Here is a 17,889-nt window from a genome sequence, read left to right as displayed (position 1 = left end):
ATACATTTTCATGCTAGCATTGGAAAGACAAAGATTGCAGGGTGAAAGGGACCATACACAGATAAGGATGTGTTTTGGAAAAATTCAAGTTCTCTTCCCCTTTCTTTTCTATGATATGCCTTTGAAGGCTATTTAAATACTCCCCACCTTAAAATGGCAGGAAACTGTCCATTGTTTTTCACAATTGTAGGCACAGGGATTCCCAATAGCCACAGAAAGGGGACTTTAAGAACCACAGGAAGTCTTGGAGCCATGATACATTTCAGTGCCCGAAAGTATTGTGAAAGCCGCCTGATGGTGATGTGCAGTAGTGGGTTCCATTTACCTTTGCCACCAGTTCGGGAATGGGAGTGTGTGGGCGGGCACACTTTGCATGCGCGCAACGCTTCTGCACATGTGCAGGGCATTTTGGATGATGTCCGGGCGGGTGGGCAGAGCCTCCCATTGCTGATACTACCGGTTCTCTGACAGCAAGGCACCACTGGTGACATTGCTAGGGTTGCTGCTATTGTCATGAGCTTATTTGTTGTAACATCCTTGTTTATTTATTAATACTAAATTATTAATGATAGTTATTAATACTAAATAAAACTCAGTTTTTCCAGTTATCTAAATAGTCACTTTCTGTTTAAACTTTCTCTAAATAGCGGACGTGATAGAAGTATTTTTTCCTTTGTTTTGTAAAGATGCATTTCTTTTCTTTTTAAGGCGACATCAGAGTGATGGTAATGAAATGGCACATCCTAGGCTGCGCGCATCAGCAAGAGATCTTCGAGCCTCACCAAAGCGAGCATCTAAATCAAATATTGAAGAAGAGTTGAAAAAGCTAATAGATCTGGATAGCCCAACACCCGACTCTCAAAAAGACTTTAAGGTATGACTTTCAGAGTTATCAATTGTGCTGAGAAATATACTCAGACCTAAGTTAGTAGTTATGTATTTCATTTGTAGTTAAAATCATAGATGAATTCACATACTCAATATGAAATGGAATCCTTTTATTAGTTAATGGGTCTGTTTTATTATTTAAAAGTATGATATAGATTATTTAACAAATTCAGTTGATGGTCTTAGTAATTAATTGCTTAGTTCAGAAAATGCCAATTAAGATGTTCACTATGTCTTGCGATAGATTAAACATTTAACCTCATGGAGGTTTTACACTGACTTCCAATTTTTTTTTTCAGGACTCATAGTATTGAATTTTATATTGAACTCTGCAGAAAAAGTTAGTTTCAAATAATAAGGTCAACTCAGAATCTCCTGGAAACCTAATCTGTAGTAGAAAGAAAAGTGTTAATACCTCTAACAATGTTTGCACTCACTTCATGAGTAGTAATTTGGCTAGTAGTCCCATTTTTGACCTTTGACCCTTTTCACAATTTTATTTAGGAAAAATGTAACTTTAGTATTTTAGCAGCTAGGGCTGAGAGCTACTAGTGCTAATAGAATGTTAATTTCCACATTTCATTTAATTGATCAGCTCCTTATTTTTTTTCTGATCAGAGCATTTAGTAATGACAGGCTGAATAGTTAGAACTTTTCTACTGTATCTGTGCCTAATTTTATAAATGGTTTTCCAGATCTCGAGGTGGTTACATATATTAAGTCTGCTCAAAACACTTCTTGGATTCTACAGAAGTACTTTAAAAAGGCTGTAATGAATAGCACTGAAGAAAATGCACAGATTTCTGAGTTCTCTGCACTGAAAACCACTGGGTTAACCCTTCATGCTTGTCAGACTAAATGGTTTCCACAGCAACCATGCAAAGGAGGGCACAAGAAACTTCTTTCTTTGCTTGTCAAAATCCCAAACGGCTTATTAAAACTCGTAAGGACGATCCAATGCGTACAGATTTTTTTTTCAATTGTGTTGTTTTTAAAGCTGATGTGGAAAAAAAAGTTACTGTTTATGTTTATTAGATTTGTATGCCGCCCCTCTCCGTAGACTCGGGGCGGCTCACAACACAATAAAAAACAGTTTATAACAAATCTAATAAATTTACAATTTAAAATATTTTTTTTAAAAAACCCATTATTAAACAGACATACACACAAGCATACCATACATAAATTGTATAGGCCCAGGGGACATATTTCAGTTCCCTCATGCCTGACGACAAAGGTGGGTTTTAAGGAGTTTACGAAAGGCAAGGAGGGTAGGGGCAGTTCTAATCTCTGGGGGGAGTTGGTCCCAGAGAGTCAGGGCCGCCGCAGAGAAGGCTCTTCCCCTGTAAGCAAGATCTCCGCCATCCGTCCCATTTTTTTTTTTTACTGGCTTTATGACTGGACTGATGAATATTCCTTTCATGATTCATCAAACAAGTTGTTATTCCTTCCATAAAATCCCTATTAAGTTAAATGATTGATTATTGCAGTTAGTGGCTGGTAAAATGTCTGTTGTGAAAATTTTTATAATCAATATAATCTTCTCCATTTAGTTGATAGATGGTTGCCATTCCATTAAACAAATGCTCTGCCAAATGTATGACACAATTGCTATTGCAAGCCTTTCTTTAAATATGCTTCCTCTTCATAAATAAGGATATGCCCTTGGAAAAGATTAGCTGTCCTCTGCAGAGTGTATTGTTTCCCCCACCAACATACACTTTGATCTCATTGTTTCCCTTTACTATAATTTCGCTTTTCCTCTTTCCAAAAAAAGAAAAATAGGGAGATAGGAGTCATGTTATTTTTTTTAAAAGCTAGGAAAGTTTAAATGAGATACTGGACAGGTCTCCTCATCTTCCATTGGCAGATTCTCTATAAAAAGAGAAGGAAGAAAAATAACCAAGGAAGAAATATGTTTGCAGCTGACAAAAAAATTTATGACATTAGAAACATAGAAGACTGACGGCAGAAAAAGACCTCAAGGTCCATCTAATCTGCCCTTCTACTATTTCCTGTATTTTATCTTACAATGGATATATGTTTATTCCAGGCATGTTTAAATTCAGTTACTGTGGATTTACCAACCACGTCTGCTGGAAGTTTGTTCCAAGCATCTACTACTCTTTCAGTAAAATAATATTTTCTCATGTTGCTTTTGATCTTTCCCCCAACTAACTTCAGACTGTGTCCCATTGTTCTTGTGTTCACTTTCCTATTAAAAACACTTCCCTCCTGAACCTCATTTAACCCTTTAACATATTTAAATGTTTTGATCATGTCCCCCCTTTTCCTTCTGTCCTCCAGACTATACAGATTGAGTTCATTAAGTCTTTTCTGATAATTTTTATGCTGAAGACCTTCCACCATTCTTGTAGCCCGTCTTTGGACCCGTTCAATTTTGTCAATATCTTTTTGTAGGTGAGGTCTCCAGAACTGAACACAGTACTCCAAATGTGGTCTCACCAGCGCTCTATATACTGTATATGTTTACTATACAGTAAACATTCTTTTACTGTACCTATTTTTATTTTTTAGCTGAGCCATATTTTAGTTGCTGATAAGTGAAAAGGGAGGGAGCCTGTTATAGATATATTTCGACCTCATCAGACAGATATACCCTACTGGGATTTGAACCTGTAGTGTGCTGCATGCAAAGCATGATATTAACCTCAATGCTACAGGCTCGCCTCCAATCAGCTTTTATCAAGGAAGAGCCATATGGTTGGTTTTCTGTCGAAATATGGGAGGAAGCAACTTCTTTCCTTTCTACTTATCAGCAAAAATATGTAACTATGTAAATTATTTTTTGTCGACTATAAAACAATTTATCTACCTTGGAATGGCCCCTACGTTGGGCCGAGAGGCAAAAGGAAAGTCAGTGGATGTCTAGGTGAACATACTTCCTAGTTATGTAACAATATTTGGTACCGATGATTAAGAAAGTTTGGTAATGTGCTGAGAGATATAAATATTCACATCATTATGTAACATATAAGGGCTAATGCTATGCTATTGCAAAAAGCTTCTGCTACATCAAATAGTAACTTTCTAGAATATTTCAGGAGCTTTCCAAATCATGATATTTTGTACCAATAATGATCACTGTATTCTGTGGGATTTCAGTATTCAGTCCTCACTGAAAGCATTTGAGTCATAATAATAAAAATTAATCTTTTGAGGCCTGTTTATGCATTGTTTCCTATTGTAAAGAAGTAACTTATAAAGTGTGGACTAATGCCATTCTAGCCATTATCTAAGGAATGTAGTAAATTTTTCTTCATTGTGCCATCATCCCTCTTTGAAGCTTTAACAAGTCTTTTTTGTAAATCCAATATAAAAATAAATGTCCAGGTCCTCTCTTGGATTATCATTTGTATTTTCCATTTGAATTTTATGACACTGGCCAGTTTCTTTTTTAGATCAATAAATTATTCTTTTCTCTTGGCTTGTCAATTGTAAATCTAGATTTGATACCATTGCTATATCTGTAATTTATTCAGCAATACCCTTTTCATATAAACTATCCATAGAAGCAGATATCATTACTGATATTGTTGATATTGTGGCTATTGCTTTTTAACACCTTTCTTCAAAAGCCTCTTTCAGTATTTTCTTTATTACTGTATATTTATTATTTTTTGTTTGATAGCTGGCATTTTTCCTATATCTAAATCTTTAGTCCCATCTAGGATGCAGTTTTTAAATCAAGGAAGTTCTTATCTCTGTATGATTTTTTTTTAAACCCACAGCAAAAAAAGATGTTCTTTATAATTAATTCCAAAGTCTTAATATAAGTTTCAATATTACAAATGTATCTGGACTCTTAACCTGTATTTAACTTTCTAAGATCAAAATCTTGTTTAGCCTCCTCTGTTTATTTCAAATTCTTTAAGTTCTTAAGCTAAGAACTAGCTTATGCTAATAATTTTCTTTTGTTTCAAGTTGAAGATAACTCAAACTGTCGTTCAAACCTGTCATTCATTCTGAAGGTTCCTAACAGTTTTAAAATAGTTAATAGACAATTTCTAAAAGTGATTAGAAATTGATATCTGTAAAACTAGTGTCCTTTAACAGTTTGTGCTATAGTTACACGCAAGATGTCTAATTCCTTCATTTCTTGGTGTTCAGACCAGGGGTGAAATACTGTTGGTTCGCTTCTGCCTGTCTGTCAATGGAGAGCCAGTCATGAAGGCAGCACAAGGCTCTGCCCCCCCACACCCCCACACCCCAGATGCCACCATTTGGGTTCTTTTACCCTCTGTGTATGCACAGAGGGTAAAAGAACCCAAATGTTAATGTCTGGGCAGGTGGGCGAAGCCTTGCGCTGCCTTTGCCTCTCCAATTACTGACAGGCACGAGTGAACCAACAGCATTTCACCTCTTGTTCAAACCTTAGGAAAATCATTGTCCTGCTGTCTGCTCACAAGGAACAGCCTTCTAGCACACATGTGGGTGATTCCCTGTGCTCTCCTTATCTGGAGAGGTCCAAGGAACCAATCTATTCACTAGTTCCTTGATCTTTGTTGTGGTTATTGGCTCCGCTTTCACTGAGGGATGTTCAGTTCATCATATCTACTCTAGAAGTGATTTTTATCATTAACTTCTAATAAAAAGTTAATAATAAAGCAAGTCAAATAAATAACACTACAACCCCAAGGAAGCCGAATAAGGAAAGTTAACTCAAAACTTATATGTAACAAAACATATCTACGCTGAAAGTCCTAGCATAGCCTAGCCAAATCATTGGAGATCAATGGAACAGACAGCTCAACTCATTAGTTTCATTGTGTGATCACAATTTAATTGAAGTTACTTTTGAAACTAAAGTGCCAGCACTATCATATAATGCTACATTTTTATTTTTTTAAAATTACCAGAATAAATTGTTATTATCTCACAGTACACTCTCATGGACAGAACACTGACAGATAAAGGAAGTGGAAACTGCACCAGCATTTAGGTGCAGAAGTAACCAATTAATTAAGGTTTTGTTTTTGTTGGCTTTTTTTAAATGCCAGACTTACCCAACAAGTACAGGTGCACAAGCATAAACCTGTTTCCATTTTAAACCTGTTTCCACTAAGGGAGTGTCCTATCATTTGTGGATTCCGAGCCTTCTAAAATGCTTCTAGTTTGGGAAATACCATACAACAATAAAGCAATCTCTTTTATTTGTGCAGCCCCAGTTACCCTTCAGGAGATGAGGATACCATATTGTTGTCAGCATGAGAATATGACTTTAAAAAACCTGCACTTTTACACTTTTTCAATATGTTGATAGGAACTTTTCTAGTACGTTTTTCTACAGCACAGGACAACAAGAATTCTCATAGCAAGCATTTATCATAATTGATGCAGATTAACTGCACCTCTAGAAACTGCACCTATGAACCCAACCCACGATAGAAAACATATTAAGAATGGCTCATTTCTAAAGGGAGTGTTGCACATTCTTGACTGGTGTTATTCTTCTTTCAGTCTCCATTCCCCACCACTCCCATTTCAAGGCGTGCCTTGCAGCGAACTCTGTCAGATGAGAGTATTTATAGCAGTCAAAGAGAACATTTCTTCCCCTCCCGAGCTACCCTTCTGGACCAAGCTCTTCCAAACGATGTTCTTTTCACCAGTACATACCCGTCTCTCCCTAAGTCATTACCTCTAAGAAGGCCATCATACACATTGGGAATGAAATCCTTACATGGTAAGTGAAATGCTACATCTAAACGTACTATGCATGTTTTGTTTTTGTTTACATAGTTCTTACTATAAGCTGCCCTTTTATTTGTAATGCACAGAGTGGTGTAAACAATGCTTCTGCATCCCTATTTTCCCACAGCAACTCTGTAAGGTGGATTGAACTGAAAGTTTGGGTGACTAGCCTAAAGTCATCCAATTGGCTTTCCTGCCTAAGTTTACATCAAAATTTGTCACCTATATTTATGGGCAATCAATTGGCATGTGTTAATCATTCATTGCTTATATAACTTTGGAATTTATAATACTGTAATCCCATGATGGTGAACGTATGGCACGCATGCCACAAGTGGCCCGGGAAGCCATATCGGTGGGCATGTGAGCTCAGGTCCGGCAAGCTGATTTTCAGGCCTTCTAGGCCCACTAGGATTTGGGAAACAGCCTGTTTTCAGCCTCCGGAGGGGGTAGGGAAACCTGTTTTTTGCTTCCCCCCCCCAAGCTCCAGAGTCTTTTTAGGAGCCTAGGGTGGGTGAAAACAGCCTCCGTCCCCCCCCCATGGTCCTCTGAAGGCTGTAAACATTCCATTTGCCAACTTCCGGTTGAACCGGAAGGTTGTTTGTTTGGTTGTTTGTTTGGTTGTTTGTGTGTTTGTTTGTTTGTTTTGCTTGAGGAGGATGAAGACAGTCTTCCCCATCCTTTGGAGGCCAGAAATGGCCCGTTTGCCAAGTTCCAATTGAACTGGAAGTTCTGGGTTGGGTTTTTTTCCCCCTCTCTTCCGGAGGGCCTTCGGGGTAGGGAGGCTGTAGCCGTTCACTCTCCTCAGGCTCCTAGAAAGGCTCTGAAGCCTGGGGAGAGGAAAAAACGGATGTGCCATTGCGTGCCAAGAAGCGGGGGTATCATGCACACAGGTGCATGGGAGGGTGCATGGAATTATGGATGTGGGCACGCACGCAATCCCCCTTTTTGGCATGTGAACCAAAAAAGGTTCACCATCATTGCTGTATCTATTGAGTTAGCTTGAATTGTTAACATTGTAGCTAATTTGGAATGTTGAATACACTTTTTCATAGGAATGCTGCTTGATACATTATTATTATTACTTAATAATAGTATTACTGGGATAGTTATGCTCTTTATTTTTAGACTCCTTTGGAACCCTGTCCCAATGAAACAATTTGATCCAGCAATTGAAAAAAGCCTATTTTATTTTAAAATGCTAAATATATACAGTAGCTTTGAAATAGCCTTGCTTGAATTATCAAACACCGTAAATAAATTTACCAATTGTTATCAATATGTTAATAATGGGATGCATTACAGTAAGATTATGCAGTAACATTTTTAGGAAAGCAAAACAAACAATCCCTGATTCCCATTGGGATTGGGTGGCATAGAAATCGAATAAAATAAGATAAATATAATTTTAACCAACCTTTGATGAAAAAAAATACTGGAGAGAAAGAGTGGCTGAAAAGCGACCCTTTTGAACTCACAGTTAAGGTAAACTGTATGTATTCTGAAAACAATCCACATGCTTGGTGACTACAGCAAAATCAAAAGGACCAATTGTGCAGCATGGCCAGTCATTCTCTTGCAGCTCCACCCACCTCAAAGGGTTGTTGTTGTGGAGTAAATAGGAGAAAAGATGTCCACCCCCTTGAGTTATTTATAAAAATAATAAAGGCAGGATAAGAAATCAAATAAATGAAGAAAACGTATTAGTGCCTTGTGATTTCAAAAATGTAGATTCTTTTCTGATTGGCAGAGTTGGGAAACATTAGTAGCAAGCAAGGCCAACTTGAAAAATTGTCTGATTTTAAAAAGAATGATTCCAATCAGTCTTAGTTCTGTCTCCTAATGAAGAACAGGGTTATTTGCTTTTAATACCTATCTTAAGTGCTTCTTTCTTCTTCTTCTTCTTTTTCTTCTTCTAACCCTTGTGGTTTAGGAGAGTTCTCTGCCTCTGATAGCTCCCTCACAGATACCCAGGAGCAGAGAACGCAACCAATGCCAGATCCAGGGCTCATGCCTTTGCCTGATTCAGCTTCGGATTTAGATTGGTCAAATTTGGTAGATGCTGCCAAGGCCTTTGAAGGTAAGAAGAGTTCGTGCCCAGCTCTTGAGACCCATATTCACTGCCAAAATACTGTTAGCTTTCTTTTGTTTGTATGCTTCAGTTATTATTAATGTACCCGAATTCAAACTCTGTGGTTTCACCATAAATTCTGCAATTGCATCTATAGAAATTGCAAAACATATCTTTTTACACCAGGCCAGAAGGAGTAAAAGAAACACAGTATTCTAAGCTATATTTTGGTTGCAGCTGAAATGTGTCACCAAAGTCATTTGGGAATACAGGTGGCCCTTGTTTTATAAACATTCATTCAGTGACCATTTCAATAGTGACTTATGACTTCCTTTCACACTTATGGCCATTAAAGTATCTCTATGATCGCATAATCCAACTTTGAATGCTTGGCAATGGGCATGTATTTATGACAGTTGCAGTGTCTTGAGATCATGTGATCACCTTTTGGATCTCTGCCAATCAAAATCAATGGGGAAGCCAGATTCACTTAACAGCCATGTTATTCATTTGTATAAGGCATAATACACCCGGGCTGTTTGCACAGCAAACCCAGCAAAGACTCCATTGCTTTTGATGTGTCCCTGTTTAGTCTCTTGAAATTCCTTCCTCTCCAATTAATGTTATTGTAAACATTAATCCCTCTTATAGATAATCAATAAGAGGGATTTAAAGGCCTTGGGAATGTTGACAGCTGGGAAACCTTGACTTCTGATCGTTCATCTTGGAGGCTAAAGTTGCAGCATAGCTTTCTCCATTTTAAGGAGACATTTGTTTGGCAGGCTGACGGAAAGAGGCAGTCCCGGAACCAGCAAAATTCGGGGGCCGGGCAGGGGACAGAATGGATCTGCCACTCTCGGATTGGCCTTTTTAGCCACTTTAGATCCTGTTTTAGGAATTCTTTCCAGAGCACAATACCATAGTCTTTCGAAACTGAAGGTTGCTAATGTAAACATTAATCCCTTCTTGCTAATTCCTTTCTAACACCTTTACCAGTGCGCACATGCATTCCACAATGCAGGGGACTGGGAAAAGAAATGCACGCTCATGTTCATGTGATTTCCCACTTAGCAACTGCTTCACTTAACAACAGAGCTGCCAATCCTAATTGTGGTCACTAAAGGAGGACTACATTCATTAAATTCTAGGAATTACCTGATATTAATTGAGGAGAGCAGATTATATAATTCAAAAGCAAAGGTGTCAGAAAGGAATTAAAAAGTTACCAAATTACCCGAGGGATAGATCTGCAACTTCTGTTACTGATTTTAATTTTATTATGATATGCTTTTTCTATAATACTAATGAAGAGGATATTAGCATATGTGTTTGTCTTTTACTTTCCAGTCCAGCGAGCATCCTTTTTTGCAACTAGTGATGAAAACCATAGGCCCATCAGTGCTGCCTCCAATAATGATCAGGCTGAAGATCAGCTTCCTATGCAGATGAAGTCTTACACAGAGTAAGTGATCTGTTAAACCGTCAAGACTCTTACAAGACATCTAGGGGAAATATTGTGCAGTAGAATCTGTAAATCTTAGAAACTTAAAATATATGTACTCTGACCTATGGAAAACTGAATATGTGATTTCAGCATCAGGAAGTTTCTGGATATTATTTTAGGTTGTAACGTTATCTAAGAATCTGAAGTTAGTGATTGCGTACCGTATTTTTCGGAGTATAAGACGCACTGGAGTTTAAGATGCACCTTAGTTTTGGGGGAGGAAAATAGGGAAAAGGATCTGTTTAGCAGATATTCATCTGGCTAGTATCCTTAGTCTGGTCAGCTTCAGCACATTATTTTATTTGGGGAAAAAACCTTATTTGGAGAGAATAAGAATGAAAGAGCTGGGAACATCATGAGCACCTGCAAAGAAACATTCGGAGCAAGTAGAACAATGAAAAAAAAACCTGCAAACATTATTTGCAGAGAATAACAATGAAAACATTATTTGCAGAGAATAACAATGAAAGAGCTTGCAAGCCGATAAGAGCTGGGAACATTGTTAGCACATGGTTAGGGCTGGAATGGAACTTATTCAGAGCAAGTTAGAGCAATGAAAAAAACTCTGCAAAGACTTAGGGCTTGGAAAACATTCTTTGCAGAGAGAAACAATGAAAGAGCCTGCAAGGTAAGAGCTGGGAAAATAGTTAGCAGCTAGTTAGGGCTGGAAAAAAAAGGCTGCATTCAGAGTATAAGACACACCCAAATTACCAGCCTCTTTTAGGTAGGAAAAAGGTGTGTCCTATATTCCGAAAAATATGGTAATTAGAAAAGAAAAGATAAATGTTCTAGACAAATGGGATTTTACTGTAATATTTACCACATGGAACATAATGATTTTAAGTCTTTTTAAAGGAATAATAATATCACCAGCTCTAGAAAGACAAGGCTGAAAATTATGAGAAATTATAAGATACCTGAATGTAATGAAGTTATTGTCATCCTATAGCTCTTAGACTTGTATACTATTTTCCAAAGCCCTCTCTAAGCAGTTTACACAGTCAGCATATTGCCCCCAACAATTTGGGTCCTCATATGCCAAGTATATTTTTGAAATTCCTACCATTAATTCTGTAAAAAAAGAATATGAAATCAATAATTGCTTCCACGGAGTTAGTACTAATTCTTCTTGTTATCTGAACACTGATTAAAGATGAAATAAATTTACCATTGAACTAAATTCTGCATTCATGCATTAAAAGGACTGGAGAACTAGGAGACTACTCACATTCTTTAAACAGAATTTGCTGAATGAAAATGTAACATAACCATCTCTAATATGCAGGTTGAAATCACTCATTACTATAACATATGATGATGAATATAAATATTTATGTTTTTAAAAATAAAAGTTAAACAATGAAATTGTTTTGTGAAATTAGTTGTGTTGTATGTGTATGCTTACAAACAACTACTGAAAAAAGCTACCCCTTGCTTGGAAATTTCTCAAAAAACTTCAGTAGATTACATTAAAATTAGAACAATGAAGAATTACAGTATACTCTTTCTAATTTAGCAGTTTTTTTGTTTCCTACTTATTCTTTTCATGATTTGCCATGATGGACCTCCAAATTATAATTAAAAAATAAAAGTACTGCATAATGGAATAAAATGAAATACATTCATCAAGAATAAAAAGATATAACATTTATTGATAGTCAAGGTTACTAATAAGCTATTAAATCATACTGGGAAACAAATAAAAACAATATAAATTGAAAGATACAAGCAACATGATTATAGTAGAGATAGATACTAGTAAGGAAGAGAATAATAATAATATTAGAGTCTTAGTAAATTATTTGACAGTGTTGTTGGAATTAGTTGTTAAGCAGAGTAATTAATTTATTAATAATAAAGTAATTAATAAAGAAAGAAAATGTTGCAACACCATTTTTGTTTCCTTTTTCCTGCAGTAAAGAATCACCTCCTTCTCTTGCTTCTAAAGTGAACCAGCTGGAGAGTATGCTAAGAATATTGCAAGAAGATTTAAAGAAGGTAATGATATTTGTTTTCAGTATCAGCTTGTATTAAATATTCAGTTTCGTTCAGTGTGATTTACTCTCAGTTGATCACATGATAAGCCTGCTTTTGGAATAATAGTCATTTTAGAACGACTGATAAGTCTTGAAGATATTACCGTAAAGTATAGGTTGTTACAAATACTACAGTTATTTTGCAAAATAAGTGGTATCTAGTCTAGTTTTACATTTGTAAATGATTTGATGAATCCATTGTGTATTTCATAAAAATCTCCATTAACTATTGGTATGATAATCTTTTTTTTTCATCCATAATATTTCTATTTCAATTTCAATTGTAAATGACAGTATTTTGTTATTTTGACCAGTTTTTCATCAATTCAGCTGTATCCAAGGATCAGTAAACCATCCTTTCTTCTTTTCTTTAACAGTAATATAGTGGTACCTCTACATAAGAACGCCTCTACTTAAGAACTTTTCTAGATAAGAACCAGGTGTTCAAGATTTTTTTGCCTCTTCTTAAGAACCATTTTCTACTTAAGAACCAGAGTCTGGAAAAATTTCCCAGGAAATTTGAGAGCAGCATAAAGGCCCGGCCAGTTACCTGCCATTTCTCCTTTAATCCCAGCCATCTCGGGCTTTTCTGGGTTGCTGGAGGAGCCTTTCAGTGGCGCTTAAGGAGGCTTAGGCAGTCCAGAGCGAACAAAGCATTTTCCTTTCTCTGGGCGCTTGGAGAGGGAATAAACCACTTCGCTATGGTGACTCCCTCATGCTTCCTCCCATACACCTGGTGCGAGGTTGCCTCCCGGAGTATCTGGACCCGGAAAGGCAAAAGGGGGTGCTTCGCCCTGGCCGAATCAACTCAGCTTCAACCAATCCAAGGGGTCACCACAGTGAAGGAAAGGTGCCGGCTACAAAGCAAGCAAGCGAGAGGAGAGGGGAGCCCTTCAGCATAGGAAGGAAGAGGAAATAGGTAGCAGCAACAGCCGCCTTTTGGTCAAAGGAGCGGGAGGTTCCCCCTCTCGCCTGCCTGGGTTTCTCTCTCTGGTGCAGTGTATGGGAGGCAGCTTGGCACCTATGACAGGCGCATGCTCCTCACCGCCTCAGAGTCCCTTTTTTTTTTTAGCCTTAAAGTTTTGGGGTATTTTGATTCCCTTCGCCTCACCTTCTTCCTTCAGCAGTGACTGTCCTCCTCCTCCTCTCCTTCCTCCTCCGGCTCCCACCCAAATTCCGAGCTTTTATTTCTTTCCTAATGGGTTTGCACGCATTATTTGATTTTACATTGATTCCTATGGGAAAAAATGCTTCTGCTTACAAACTTTTCTTCTTAAGAACCTGGTCACAGAACGAATTAAGTTCTTAAGTAGAGGTACCACTGTATTTGATACGTCACATTATAAATGAATTTTGAAATGTCACATTTCAATTCTCAACAATTTTCAATACAAAGTTCAAATAGAATTTGCAAACTACAAAGCCAAATGTCTACATATATTCAAATGGTCAGTTTTTCTGCCCTGTAATAGAAGTATTTATAGTTTGCTTGAACGATTTTACTCCAGCTACTAATGAGATTGTACATAATTAGCATTATTGACATATACTCAGTTTTGGCTTTAATTGTATTAATTTGCAGCACTTGTTCTGGAGCTGCCATGATTGTCCCATATGTTTCTTTTTAACTCTTCCATACTTCTGTAGTTTTGTTCTTGTTATTGTCAGAATACTGTATGTGAAATCCAGTGATATTTTCAAAATAAGGATTCTTCAGTTTTGGTTTTTTTTAAACAAGATTTGTTAGTAGATCTTCAAAGGATAAGTTGGAGGGGGGGAGTGCTATGTATCTAGAAAAACTGACAAAATATCTTTGTCATCAATTCAAGAGGAAAAAAGCCATGAACATTGAAGCATAGAAGATTGACGGCAGGAAAAGACCTCATGGTCCATCTAGTCTGCCCTTATACTATTTCCTGTATTTCATCTTAGGATGGATATATGTTTATCCCAGGCATGTTTAAATTCAGTTACTGTGGATTTACCAACCACAGTTTGGAATAGCTTTGTAAGAAGTATCTGAGCTTACCTTGCCAGTAATATTTATGGTGTAAAATCCACTTATGATATCTAGTGTTTTTTATTCCTCTCTCAGGAAAAAGAAGACAAAGCCAATCTTCAGGCTGAAGTACAACATTTACGGGAGGATAACTTACGATTACAAGAGGAATCGCACAATGCCTCTGAAAAATTGAAGAAATTCACCGAATGGGTTTTCAACACAATCGATATGAGTTAATAGCACATATGAAACAAACGCATTGGCAAAAAATATCTCTGGAGCGGGACTGAGCTTTAACACCATCCTAAATTATATTAACCCAGTCAGAGCACTTTCATATGTTTTCATATTAGGGGTACCTTTTTTTTTTTTTTTTGGTTTTCCTTTGTTTCATTTTAACATATCTGCAAGCACCCAGAATTATTGCAGATCAACTATCAGTGAATGCCTTTTATAAGAAAAGAAGAAGAAAAATAATTTTAAATACAAATTTAACTACTAAAATGTGAATGTCTTTAGATTTTTTGCACATTCTCCTTACCTGTCCTGTATAAAATTACTTGGAAAGTGGACTAGAATAACTGTCCATTTGCCTCTAATTCATTACTTTGTATAATTTTCAGATTAATCTGCTTTATTCTTGCTGCTTTAGTAAATATTTCAAGAAGATTTGTTTCCCCCCAATGCTTCCTTTCCATCGTTTTGAATATATTATAGGCAAGAGAGGTTGTTAACTGTCTTGCGTATCTCTTAAGAATGCTAACTCCACATCTGTTGTATAGAATCATTGCCCAAAGAATATCAGAATGTGCATATACATCCATGTGTGTATAAAGTGTAGCTAGCACAAAGCTATGGATATGTCAAACTATCCACTTATTTTTTTGCACATCTATATAAATTTAATGCTCCCAAATGAAACCATTGAAATAAACATTGCAAAGTAGATATATTAAATGCATATTTCTTCTCTGGAAAAGAGAAAAAATGTTACCATTGTAAGAATCATTCTGTCTTTTGCCAGTCAGAAATATTTCTTTCAATGGTTCCCTTCTAATGGTTGAATTGATTTTTCATCAATACTTAATCCCTGCTGTCTAAGAAATTATTGATAGCTTTCCGTGGCTGCTAGAATTCTCTCTTAGCACCTTTACTTATATAGAGATTTTTTTATATATGTGCACACACAGATTAAGAAGTTAAAAATGCAAATCTATATCTTTTACTCTGTTTGGCATAAATATGGCATAAACTAATTTTCAGTAGTTTTCCAGTTAATGCCTCAAATAAAATAATAATTAGACAATTGTTATTAAAACATGCAAACTTCCTTCTTTACTTCCTTTCTCCCTTCATTTCTTCTTTCCTTCCTTTATTTTGATTATCATATTATGGATTTTTTCCAATAAAACTGGCTATTGTTAAGTATGTTAAATCCATGGAGAGGGGCGGCATACAAGTCCAATTAATAAATGTGTGGTGGGAGGCTAACTTAACCATAGAATGTCACCTGCAGGACTCTTCAATATTAGGGTGGGGAGGGAAAATTGTGTATACAGCAGCCTGCTAAACATTGTTTCAAGTGACATATGGTGAATTTTAGTTTGTGATCTCCACTGCATGCAACTGTGATAATGCTCCTTGCAACCTTTCCACACTTGGTAAGAACAGCTCATGTCTGTCACCTTCATAAATCCCTTTTTCCTTTGTTCCGGCTAACATTCTTTGCTGGAAATATTCTTAACCGCTGCCATTGAATCTTCCTATCCTTCTTTGATATGCATTTTCATAATTCTTAATAATTGTACAAATCCACATGGTTTGCTTTGACCTAAAGCTTAATGTGTGGTGGTCATCCCATTGGGATGCATTTCTGATTATAACTGGGCCAATCAAAGAGGATTGATTTGAAAGTATTTCTGGAGTGCTTCTGCTACAATATATTTAAGTTGGGTTTCTCCCCCACTCACCCCTCTTCCAAGTAACTTGTATGAAGGAGATCTATATAATGCCTGAGGAAATTTGTAAATGGGAAATATTGCTAACAACTCTAAGCATCCTGATTATTTTTTCCGTTCTCTAGTTTGTTTGTTTGTTTTTTTAATATTGGGACTTGGGGCAGACTATTTATTAGAGTTTTGCAACAGAGTTCTTGTATGAAGCCTCTAAATGGCTACTTGTAAAAAAAATTCTGACAATAAAATTCATTTTAAAAGCTCTTCTAGAAATAATGTTTTCTTTGTTTTTATTCTTCAAATCCTGGTTTCTTTCATGTCATGAACATCATAATCCACAAATGTGAAAATTAAAAGCATCAAGAGGTTTTTCAGTATTTGAATAGTATCATACCTCATCATACATTACTAAAACCTGGATTAAAATATCTTAACATTCAGTGAAGGAGACCCTGCTGTCTGTAGATAATTGCTCCTCCTATCAAGCTCTCTTTTAGTTAAGAATCTGTGAGAAAAAGATTCTTAACTAAAATTGGGATTTTCCATTCTGTGCTGCACATTCACCTGCTCCTCACCTGGCCTGAAATGGTAAGGGGGATGGCGGGGGATGGAAAAGTGATCGGGGCTGATTCTCCAACATCTCACTCTTGCTGGAGCTTCTTCCGGCCCTTGGTGCTGGGGCATGCCTCAGTTGCTTGGGGAAATGTGTAACCTGCTCTCTGCCCCAAGATACTGGCCTGACCCAGCTGCGATCAACACCATCCTCAAAAACACCAGGGCTGGCGGGATGGGAATGGGATCCAGGGGAGGGGACAATGGAAAGGGGGATTGGCCCACAACACCAAGCCACCGCTTTAAGAAGCTCAGTGCAGTGGGAAAAGGGGGTGGCCCCACGAAACCTCTCATACACACACCGGAGGTCAGGAAAGCCCAAACTGGGCCAAGCTGGTGACCTCTCCTTGGGGCTCTTCACTACTACTTTTATTTCTTTTTGAAAATCCAGGCTGGCTGAAGAATGGTGCAGAGGATGCTTCCATTTGGGTGACCCTTCTGTTGTGAGCCTTTGACTGGCTGTGGTGGGGCCAGGAGAGTGTGCACAAGCAGAGAGTGTTTAAGGTTGCAGTCCCCTGTTCTAAAATGTTGAAATCCTGATTTTGATCTAGTTGACATTCTTTTAGCTATATGAAGAATAACACGTATTCCTCCTTAATCATGTCAGGGCTAAGAAGGTTTCACTACTTTAACTTTTCTTCATATAACTTTCCAATATTAACTTTCCAATTTTTTTCCAATATAAGACATACCCCGAAAGTAAGACATAGTGGGGCTTTTGGGGATAAAAAGAAAGTAAGACACTGTCTTACTTTCAGGGAAACACGGTACTATGTGAAGTCAGCTAATAATGAGGTAGAATTTTTCTGTGATTTGGAATCTATACTTTTATTGATATAGCCTAAAACTTTCCTTTTTTTACAGTTACATAATTTTTCACCACTAGAAAGTGTTCTGTTTTCTGGACTTACTAAAGAAAGGGACATTATTCTATCCCAAGTAAATCTGCAAATAAATAGAATTGTCATCTTGAAGTACAGTGTACCTTAGATAAGGCTGTCATACAGCAAAAGAAACAGTCACCTGGTTGATGAAATGATGGGCAAAATGTAATTCTAATGGAAATAAATTATTCATATGTTTTAGCAGATATTTTAGAAGTTGTTTCT

At 37.0% G+C, this 17,889-nt stretch overlaps 1 protein-coding gene across 2 annotated transcripts in view; it reads left to right on the top strand.

The window, feature by feature from the left end:
• Positions 1 to 16,441, top strand: part of SIPA1L1 (signal induced proliferation associated 1 like 1) — a 187,161-nt gene extending 170,720 nt beyond the window's left edge. For both annotated transcript variants that reach the window (XM_070758535.1, XM_070758544.1), the window contains 6 exons: positions 709 to 874; positions 6,370 to 6,592; positions 8,534 to 8,680; positions 10,019 to 10,133; positions 12,092 to 12,173; positions 14,307 to 16,441. In XM_070758535.1, the coding sequence (XP_070614636.1) occupies positions 709 to 874; positions 6,370 to 6,592; positions 8,534 to 8,680; positions 10,019 to 10,133; positions 12,092 to 12,173; positions 14,307 to 14,450 (877 nt within the window). In that variant the 3' untranslated portion in view covers positions 14,451 to 16,441. The remainder of the gene's footprint in view (positions 1 to 708; positions 875 to 6,369; positions 6,593 to 8,533; positions 8,681 to 10,018; positions 10,134 to 12,091; positions 12,174 to 14,306) is intronic.
• Positions 16,442 to 17,889: the final 1,448 nt, after the last annotated feature.

The sequence above is a fragment of the Erythrolamprus reginae genome, chromosome 1 (genome assembly GCF_031021105.1).
Source record: "Erythrolamprus reginae isolate rEryReg1 chromosome 1, rEryReg1.hap1, whole genome shotgun sequence".
NCBI classification, from domain to species: Eukaryota; Metazoa; Chordata; class Lepidosauria; order Squamata; family Dipsadidae; genus Erythrolamprus; species Erythrolamprus reginae.
The sequence above is the reverse complement of the archived record's forward strand: the minus strand, read 5'-3'. Positions and strand labels throughout refer to the sequence as shown.